The sequence below is a fragment of the Carlito syrichta genome, unplaced genomic scaffold, assembly GCF_000164805.1.
Source record: "Carlito syrichta isolate Samal-C Ts95f unplaced genomic scaffold, Tarsius_syrichta-2.0.1 Scaffold306634, whole genome shotgun sequence".
NCBI classification, from domain to species: Eukaryota; Metazoa; Chordata; class Mammalia; order Primates; family Tarsiidae; genus Carlito; species Carlito syrichta.
In genome coordinates this window covers 530,025-540,903 of record NW_007250730.1, presented here as the reverse complement: position 1 = coordinate 540,903, position 10,879 = coordinate 530,025, and the positions used below count along the sequence as shown (strand labels likewise).

The 10,879-nt window shown below is 37.2% G+C and overlaps 1 protein-coding gene and 1 long non-coding RNA gene across 2 annotated transcripts in view; both read right to left on the bottom strand.

The window, feature by feature from the left end:
- LOC103265537 overlaps nt 1–6,569 on the bottom strand; it is a 12,161-nt gene extending 5,592 nt beyond the window's left edge. The window contains exon 1 of the long non-coding RNA XR_504643.1: nt 6,237–6,569. This is a non-coding gene — a long non-coding RNA (uncharacterized LOC103265537). The remainder of the gene's footprint in view (nt 1–6,236) is intronic.
- A 268-nt stretch (nt 6,570–6,837) lies between these two features.
- Nucleotides 6,838–10,879, bottom strand: part of MIOS (meiosis regulator for oocyte development) — a 38,013-nt gene continuing 33,971 nt past the window's right edge. The window contains exons 10-11 of the mRNA XM_008063195.2: nt 8,867–8,996; nt 6,838–7,314 (exon numbers count right to left, since the gene is read on the bottom strand). Coding sequence (XP_008061386.1) covers nt 7,218–7,314; nt 8,867–8,996 — 227 coding nt within the window. The 3' untranslated portion in view covers nt 6,838–7,217. The remainder of the gene's footprint in view (nt 7,315–8,866; nt 8,997–10,879) is intronic.

The following is a 10,879-nucleotide window of genomic DNA, read 5'->3' as shown; positions in this document are numbered from 1 at the left end:
TCGGCGACAGAGTGAGACTCTAACTAAAAAAAAAAAAAAAAAAAAAAAAGAAACACAACTTTGTCCTAAGAGTCTCAAGTAGTCCTATATTCCACTGTTGAGGAATGGAAAGAAAAGGCCAGAAGATACAAGATGATAAAACATGTAACTTTTTACAAGACATTTTTAGAGATATTTTTCTGACATTTATCAAGTTGCTGAATATGTTTGTTCCATAAGTTATACATCTGAATCTATTTGGAGAATATTTTCTGGGCTATAAAGATACATGCTAGAACAAGATAGTTGCTCAAACATGAAGTCCACCTGCTTCAAACATAACACCAATTTCCAAATGGATGGGACAAATAATTTTTCTTTGACATAATTAATATAGCAACATAGTAACTTTGTGCCATTTGAATTTTTACCATGAACTAATTAGTTCTATTACTTGCTGCTAGAAAGGATACTTTGTTTTACCACGTTTTACAGTAGCAATTTCTTATTTAACTGTCATTGGCAAAATACATGGCTGCAATGTGATATAAATCTGTACAATCATGAATTTTGACATTTGCTCTTTCAAACTCCAGGCTTTCTTGCACGCACACACGCATGTATAGTCATGTACATATCTATAAGTGGAGCTAATATTCTTTAAATAAAAAGATGTATTAAGGCCAACAACTTGCATGAATTCTTATATAAATGTCCGTTTCAAATTTATGAGAATTAATCCCTTCAAATGCTCTTCAAGACAATCCTGTATTTGTGACTTTATATTTTAAAAGTCTAATAAATTACATTCCTGTATCTAAATTTCTAGTTAAGAAATTATGTTAAGGCAATATGCTTTTCATAAACTGAATGACGAAAGACTGCATGCACTGAGTTATGATTATTGCTGCTATTTCTGACATTACAAAAATTATCCTTTAATTCAAAAGTTGCTTTTTTAGCAAAGCAGTTTAAAACAATGTACTAATAATAGATGGGTAATAAAGTTACATTTTTGAAAAATGTTATGAAAAACCTCTATTTCCTCAAATTATTTTTAATTAGAAAATAATTTTTTAAAATCCAAACTTAGAAAATTAAATAAAAATTTTCTGGTTTGTAGGAGACAAGATGCTAAGATGATACTCATTTTATAAAATGATGTAGCAATTTTAAGTATTAATCTGAATAGATTTGAGCTAGTTGAAAACTGTGTTTAGCTCTACCTCTCCATAGGACATGCAACTCTGCCAAGACAGCGGAGGTGCCATCTGTCCTTCAGTGTCTTAATGTTTAACATAGCGTCCAGCACACCCAGGTCTATGAATGCAGAATGGTTTGCTGTAGCATAGACATGCCCGCATGTTCCGAATCCATCATTCAAAACTAAATAACTTGCTGTTATTGGAAATGAACAGAGCAACATGCACTTCAGATTAGACTGGAAAACAATCACACACATTCTATGCATAGAGGACAGGTTTCCTGCCACAGGCCCAGAGTCAAAATGGAGGAACCAGAATATCTCCCAATGAAGACACAGGAGAAAGAAGATGAAATAAAGTTATTAATTATGTATCACTAACCCCCGGGAAGTCAGAATTATTGTATTTAGCATTTTCCCCAATGTGCTAGATGGAGAGCAGAATGCATAACTTCCAAACACGATGAAAGGATTATGAGAGAAAATTGTATATCTTGTTATTCCTGTATGTTACAAATAGTAGAAAAATGCCTTCTGAACAATTGGATCTCAATTCTAATTTTCATAATACGTTGTAGCATGTTTTTTCACCTCTTAGAATAATCTTAATATTTGATTGCTTCATTATGGAAATAACAAGATATCAGGTCATGGATAACTTTTGTAAAAGCCAGTAGCGTGTGTATGTGTTATGCATATACATTTATTTACACATTCATTATTGTAAAAAAAACAAAGATACAGATATCAAGAAAATTTCTCAAAATGTCACAATTTTAAGATAACCAGTGTCAAAGTTTCTATTCCTCAATAATTCCCCATGCAAATATGCCACATATACTATCATGTAACTTGCCTTTCCTTTCAATTACCAATATATTATGAGATCTTCCTTGTCAACAGATATGTCTACACTAGTCAGGCATGGTGGCTCATGCCTGTACTCCCAGCAATTTGGGAGGCAGAGGCGAGAGGACTACCTGAGCTCAGGGGCTTGAGACCAGCTGGAGCTAACATGGTGAGATCTAGTCTCTACAATAAATCAAAAAATCAACCAGGTACGGTGGCGCATGCCTGTGGTTCCAGCTACTTGGAAGGCAGAGGCAGAAGGATCACCTGAACCCAGCAGACTGAGGAAACTGTGACCATAAGCATGCCACTGCACTCCAGCCTGGGTGATAAGAGTAAGATTCTGACTCAAAAAAAAAAAAAAAAAAAGTCTACACTAATGAACAGTTTCTTAGTATTTCACTGTATGTAGGTACCATAATTTTACTTTTTTCTATTATTGGCTATTTAGGTTTCCAAGTTTTTATTATAAACAATACTGTGAAGAACTTTATCATAGAAACATCTCTGTGCACTTAACCAACCCCTCAGAAAACACTGCTGGTATGGTGTCAAAGGGTCTGAGCCTTTTTAAGGCTTTTGATTCATATTTTTGCGTGTCCTCAAGACTGAAACTGCCAAAGACTGTCTCTGAATGCTTCCTTCTCACAACCATGAAAATGCACATCACTATTCTTTCTAGTCTATACAGACAGGAGTAGGATCCTCCAGTGTCTAATCAGTATGTTGTTGATGTGACATTTACTTTATTTTCCAGCTGTTCTTATTTATTTTGCCTGTACACATCTTTGATGGATATTATCTCTTAGCTGTGTTATTTCCTCATGGATTTGAGAATGTTCTTTATGGATTAAGGGCCTTACATCTGTCGTGCATGCTGTAGTTCACCAATTTGTGTACCTCATAGCCGTGTGGGGTGTCTCTGCCATGCCAGATTTTAATGGCTGTAGAAAGCACAGGGTGTGCCCCTCCCCCTTCCCCTCGGGCACTGCTCTGGGCAGAACCAGAGATGAAGGCACCCACACCCTGCTCCTGTCTACAATGGGAGGGTTCTAGATTTCCCCACTAGGCACAATATGGGAGATAGAAAAGGAGGGAGAAACGAAGGAAAAACATTTCCTTTGCATGATAAAAACGCTTCTAAACAACAAATTAGGACTCAGTTTTTTAATTTTATCCAGTGCCTTTTTGATCTTTTTTGATGTATTAATACTAAAAAAAATTCAAATATTTCCTAGTTCTAAATTATTGGAATAAAACCTTTGTCGTAGATTATTATATGCATAGCCCACAGTTTCACGCAAAAGTATAAGACAGTAATTAAAAGTGCAGATGAGAAAATCAGACTATGGGAATCTAAATCTTGGCTCTATTAGCTAGTCATGTGACCTACGACAAGGGACCTAACATCCCTATGCTTAGGCGGCCTTGTTTACAGGAGAATAATCATATAGGTGTCTCACTAGGTTGTGAGAACTAAATGGGGTAAGGTGCTGGGTACCTGGCGCATAATAGGCACTATTATACTGTAGGATTTCACATTAATTTTATGTGACTTAACCATGTACAATTCCCAAGTGACATCAGTTTAGTATGTTTTGGCAGTCTATGGAAGATATAGGATTAAGTATGCTTTTAAAAGCATTTGCCTCAAGTCCAGGCAATATAGTGAGACTTCGTCTCTACAAAAAATACAAAACTTAGCCAGGCATGATGGTGCATGCCTACTCGGGAAGTTTAGGTGGAAGTATCACCTAAGCCCAGGAGGTCGAGGCTGCGGTGAGCCATGATGTCATTGCACTCCAGCCCAGGTGACAGATGAGACCCTGACAAACAAAAAAACATTTGGGAAGCTTTCTTTGTCTCTATATGCTAAGAAATACTTTATAAAAATTAGTATTTTTATAAAGTGCTGCTTATTATAATCAGTAAAATAACCTACAAAACTTACAGGCAGGAGAGGAAATAGGCAGGTAATGTAATGGAAGAAGTAAGAGTAGTAGACGGGAGAGCTGCTATCCAGCAAGCTCGTCTCTGCCATCACCACTTGACCCCAAGACTCTACAAGGATGCAGAACTAACACCAAACGTGTCCCTCCCACCTGATGCCTCTATCCGAGATGTTAGACACTGGGAAGCACACACTAGCGCCCACTTGTTTTAATGATGGCTACTCCTAGGAGGAGCACTTATCACACACCCCAACATTTTAAATTAAATGAACATCAGGTGTTACAGAATGGCAGACAAGGAAGAGCACAGAGTAATCCTGGATCCTTTCTCCTGTGAAGATTAGGGAGTTAAATCTAGTTAAGAGCTGAGTACAGATATAAAGACTTCAAGTTTTCAAGAGTCACTGCTCCATCTCTGGGTTCCCTATACCCCAACATCATTTTTACTTTTGTTTTTGTTTTGTTTTGTTTTGTTGAGTTGGAGTCTCACTCTGTCGCCCAGACAGGAGTGCAGTGGCCGCTCCCAGCCACCGCAGCCTTGACCTGCTGGGCTCCAGTGATCCTTCTGCCTCAACCTTCCAAGTAGCTGGAACTACAGGCACGCGCTACCACACCTGGTTAATTTTTTGATTTATTGTAGAGATGAGGTCTCGCCAAGTTGCCCAGGTGGGTATCGAATCCACAGGCTCAGGCAATCCACTCACCTGAGCCTCCCAAGGCGCGGGATTATAGGCTGAGCCACCAAGACCGGCTTCCCAACATCATTTTTATCTTTATTTTAACATATGAGAAAACTGAAGCTCAAAAAGCTCAAAAAGGCCAAATCACGGCCCAGGACACTGGAGCTAGGATTATAATTTAAGCTTCAAAGCCTGTCTTTGCATTATTTGCAGCCAAATGAGACTGAAATCAAACTCACCCCTCCCATTACATGCAGGATTACATCCTTTCTAAATACTATGTGGGGCACTGATGATGGAAAGTCACCTTTCAAATCTATCATTTAAAAGAATAACCACACTGGAAAGAGTATTAAACTGAAAAACAAAGCCTACAAGAAATGTTACCTCCAAGATTAAGTATGAAATCTGCCATCAAAATAAGTACTTATATTACTTAATGTAAATTATTTGTAAAGGAATCATAGACAAATCTAGATTAGACATGGTGACTTCAACCCAGATTTATTCAATCTTTTAAAAATGATAAAAACACTTGTATTGAACATTTCTATTGAACATGTTTAGGTAAAGTATCTTGTTGAATTTATAAATCCAAATACAGTGACCTAGTGATAAAAATGGGAAAATAACATCAATCGATTTCCATAGTCCACACACACTAAAAATGCAAAATAAATGTAACAGACATAAACTGCATGTCTGGACTTCACAGAAACTATTAGGAGGCTGACACAGGCACAATCTTAAAAATGTCACCCTATAGATTATGATTACAAGTAAGTATATTATTTACATCATGGACTTTATATTCACATCTTATGTTGTATATCTAAAAAGTATAAATACTTCAGACAAATTGAATAATTTTATTTTATATTTTATTTTAGCTAAGGAGACATGAAAATGTGTATGATAAAAGTGATACTGCTTAAAACCGACTTTTCAGATTTACGACACAGTAAATTCGAAAGGATCATTTCAACAGAAACAGTATTAAAGGCAAAGGGTATGTCTTGATTAAACAAAATCTATAAGATTTATTTTAAAGAAGACTGGAAAAATTCTCCTCAAGAGCAATCTTTGTAAAAAACAAATTTTTTTAACTATTCCTTATTCTTTCATTTTAAAAGAAGATTGTCATCAAGCTGAGACATTTAGAGTAGATATGTCCTGCTTACAGTGTTTTCCTAGAAAAGGATCTTTTGTATCAGATCTCAAAGTAAAAAATAAATTAAATCCACTTTAATCATTTAGATCACACCTCAAACTAATCTGGCAGATGTTAGTTTTTACAAGGTAAAACTGCTAAGATGAAAGCTCTAAAAATTCTTCAGTTTAAGATATTTCTTTCTGCCTAATTGGTAAGATAAAATCCTAGCTTTACTTTTTATCTGTGAACACAACTTCAATGACAATATTCAGGTCAATCCTCTCTGCATGGTGCACAACAGAGAAGCATGCTACAACTCCTTTGTATTTCTCTTGCAACCATCCAACTACGAAATGAGTAAACACACATTTTAAAATAAAGTTCCTGAACTGACCCCACATTTACTTTTAAAAACTTACATCTGAAGTAGTCTGTGAAGTGACCCTGCTTCCCAATACTTCCTAGGCTGCCTTGGAAAGAACAAGGTATTCCAGAGCAGGAGGGATTTGACAATAGGACACACTGACGTAGATTATGCTAAACAGTTGGTCACGTACAATCTTGCATATACTTTGTGTTCAGCAAAATGCTCTCAGATGAGGGCAAAATGACAAATTAATATGGAGATAAATCATTGAAGACAACATCAGGACACTGGAAAGCAAAAGGCAGAAAGTGAAAATTTTATAACATGTTCCCCCGAAATGGTGCTTAATTTCTCTTTGATGAGAAAAAGTTGTAAAATACATTCTTCATTTTGGCTTTTCTAAAAAGACAGCAGTGGTCTATGACAAAAGATTTATCTTAAAATCAAAGCATGTCAGGGAAAAGGCTCCTTAAAAAAAAAAATACACACACACACAACCTATGTTCATATATACGTATGAAACACAGATGATCAGATTTATTTTCCAGTGTAGGGCAGGGGCTTCCCAATGCTAAAAGTAAGAACCCACAATTTTAAATTTATCTCAAAGGAATCTAAACATGGATGAACTTACACTATTGTCTGAATCACTGAAAAGTGCACAGATTTTATTGAAAGATATTCAGTTTCAGCTTTAAAGACATAGATTCAAGGTTTGTTCTTGGTTATTCCAGAAACTCTGCTTGTACAGTGTTCATAATTTTAATAAAACCGTAGAAAGTTCTTCTAAAATGAACTTTTTCAACCTACTGAACAAAACTCATGCCCACACTCTGATGTTCATTTCAGCAGCATCTGTCTTGTGAAGCACAATCAAAATCACTCAAAGATCAAATTGCTGATCTGATAGAATGATTTATTTTCCTATTACAGGAAAGTGATGAGTTTCTTGTACTGAGGTATGTTTTCCAGCTATGAAGGACATCTATTAGAAAGCTCTGCACATGAAGGCTTCTCTTTAGGTGGTCACATTTTATGGCTGGACAGTCTCTGCAGGTACCAGATTCCCTGTTGTATCCAACTGCATGCATTTACACGTGCATGCAGACACAGGACACTCTGCATGGTCCCTAAAAAATAGGTCAAATAACAGTTAAAAATCCAAATTACACATCCATACATCTATCTAGCATCTGTCTGTTCATCCGTCTGTCCGTCCACCCATCCATCTTTTTTAAGAGTCAGGGTCTTGCTATGTTGCACAGGCTGGAGTCAAATTCCTAGGCTCAAGTGATCCTCCTGCCTCAACTTTCTGAGTAGCTAGGACTACAGGCATGTGCCACTGCCTTCAACTATTTATCTATATTTAATATCTATCCACAATGCAACTTTTCAAAGTAGCATTTGGAAAAACATAGGAATTAAAACCCAGAGGAAAAAGCATTAAAAGCACTAGATTAGAAATGACTGTCAAGCTGAACTTTGGGGAGAAAGTCTCTGAAAAATATATAGCTTTCTAAATATACTTTCTAAATATATGGTTGGGGTGCAGCAGCTCAAACTTGTAATCCCAGCACTTTAGGAGGCCAAGGCAGGAAAATTGCTTGAGCCCGGGAGTTCAAGCCTAGGCAACATAGTGAGACCTTGTCTCTGGAAAAAAATTTAAAAATTAGCTGGGCATGGTGGAGCACACCGGTTGTCCCAGCTACTTGGGAGGCTGAGATGGCAATCACCTGAGCCCAGGAGGTTGAGGCTGTGGTGAGCTGTGATTGTGTCACTGCACTCCAGCCTGGCTAACAGAGTGAGATCCTGCCAAAATCAAACAAACAAACAAACCCACCCCCCCCCCACACACAGAGCAAGATATCTCATTTACAGTGTAAAGGCAACAGAAATGTGCTCCGAATTTCAGTTAAAGCAAATGAGATCAATTGGGTGTAAATGTTCTATCCATGAGGAGCACAGGGCCACTGAATTACTCAGTGAACACAACCTTGGGAGCCTTCACGGCATGACTACCTCACAAGCTGACTCACAACAGAACTAAAGCAAGTGTTAGATGCATGTATCATTTCAGTTATAATTCAACTACTTGATAGATTCCAGGATATCAATCAGTTGTAAAAAAACTAAACATATGCTCTCCCCAAGCAAATACAATTGAATAATGGTATTCAAACATTTAACCCATCCAAAACATTTAAACTTCTTTTTTTTTTTGAGTTGGAGTCTCACTCCGTCACCCAGGTTGGAGTGCAGTGGCACACCCCACCCCAGTATCGACCTGCTGGGTTCCAGCGATCCTTCCACTTCAGCCTTCCAAGTAGCCAGAACTACAGGCATGAGCTACCACGCCTGGCTAATTATTTATTTATTAATTTTAGAGATGAGGTCTTGCCAAGTTGCTGGTGTTGTTCTTCAACCCTCAGGCTTAGGTAATCCTCTCACCTCAGCCTCCCAAAGTGCTGGGATTACAGGCTGAGCCACTGAGCCGGGCCTAAACTATTTCTTATATAAGAATTAACTTTACAGTTTAAGATGACATAGGATACCCAGAGATGAAAATGCTGGTACCACCTTTAACTCAAGTGACAGGAAAAATAAAATTCACTCTTTGACCAAATGCTAACAGGTACACCCAAACTACTTAAAAGCCTATGAAAGAAGGAATGTGACAGTTACCTGAACCAACTAAGCATGTGTCCAGCATGCCCGCCGTGCCGGCAGTTGTGACACCAAGTAAACCAGTTGTTAAACTGAGCTAATTTTTTGTCCTTGCTCAAGTCTACTTTTTCATCTGATTTGGATCCTCCTACAGGAAAAGAAAATAATCTTCATTAACTATATGACAATATTATTTAAAGTTACTTAAAAGGCATTTCTAAATCTGTATTCAAGACATAAATCATGCATCATATTGAAATAGCAATAGTGAAGCTAGGATCTAGTTTGGATGGAATGAATACTGAAAGATGGGAATTACCCTACATGGAAAAATATAAATTATGAAAACCCACTAAGACACAATCTGAATTAAAAACTTTAGAGAAATGGAATCAATAGTTTAAATTCTTTCTCCACAAGGAAAATACCAGGCCCAGTTTACAGGTGAGTTTTACCTAACATTAAAGGGATAGGTAATTCTCACCTACACAAACTCAGAAAAAGATGAGAAATTTCCCAAGGTACTCCTGATATAACTTTGCTAATAAAATCAGACAAAGACAACATGAGAAAGGAAGATTATAGTAGCTAATCTTCCTCCTGAACAGACAGAAAAATCCTAAGTAAAATATGAGCAAACAATCTTGCAATACCATAAACCTTAGGAATTAGCAACTCTGCCTCTAGGAAAAGACACAAGAGAAACTTTTGAACATGTCAAAAGGAGACATATACAAGAATGTTCATTCATTGCAAAATTATTCATAATAGTAAAAATATGGAAACAACCAAAGTGATTAATAGTAGAATGCAGAAACTGTGTTACAGTTACGAATGGAACACTCAACAGCAATGAAAAATGAATAAACTACAATGTACTCATCAGCATAACTGAAGCGAAAAATCACAAATATCCAATGTTGAGCAAAAAAGTCTCAAAATATATGACTCACTTCGAATTCCATATGGCTCACTTAGAATTCAAAGCACAAACTACCTACAGGGCACGATGTTCACTATCTGGGGAATGGGCCACCTGAGACCTAATCCTTACCACTACACAATACGTCCATGCAACGAACACACATGTGTTCCCCCGAATCTAAAATAATAACAAACAAACACTATGCTTATTACTCTCTACTTAGCTCAGCAATGCCTTTCCAGGTCATACTCAGGCTCCCCTAATTGTCCTGCACTGCTTCCTATCAGGCCACTTCCTAGGCCCTTTCACACCCACACACTTCCCCCACACTCCCTGTGCATCACACTGGCTAAACTCTACCCTAGACTCTACCCTAATTCATGTTTCTTACTCTTGGTCTACAACCTGCAAGGCTTCAAGAGAACCTTCATATATTTAAATCTACCAAGTTTAAAGTACTAAGTACCAGCTTAATGGTACCTTCTTCCTGAAACTTTCCAGATATCCTTCAGATAGAAGCAAAGTTTCCCTCTTTCAGAATTTCTAGCACTTTCCTTATATAATATCTGGGGAGCTAGAAGTGTTCAGAATCCAGAATGTTTTGGGATTTTAGAAAAATAATAATGAGCAAATATATATAACACTACCAGGGAAGTCTGAGGCAGTATCCCATAATCAAACTCATGAGTATTTCTGCAGTGAAACATGAAAATTCACAGATAAAGAAGATAAATAGAGCTCTTGATAGCTTCATGTTAATTCTGAACTGGTTTATTGGCAAATGAGAGTACCGTAAATTCAATTTTAAGAAACACTGAGTTTTCAGAGCTTTTTAGAAATTTTGGAATGATAGATAAGAAATTGTAGGTCAGTACTTATTTTCTAGAAAATATAACTTATTTTACATTTGGTATCTAAACTTATTGCACACCATAAGTTCTAGAGGTTCTTTGACTAATTCAGCTTAGCACATCAGCCTTATCTTAATGTATTAAATAAGTATTCAAGCCGGGCTCAGCCTGTAATCCCGCGCCTTTGGGAGGCTGAGGTGAGTGGATTGCCTGAGCCCGCAGGTTCGAGACCCGCCTGGGCAGCAAGACCTCATC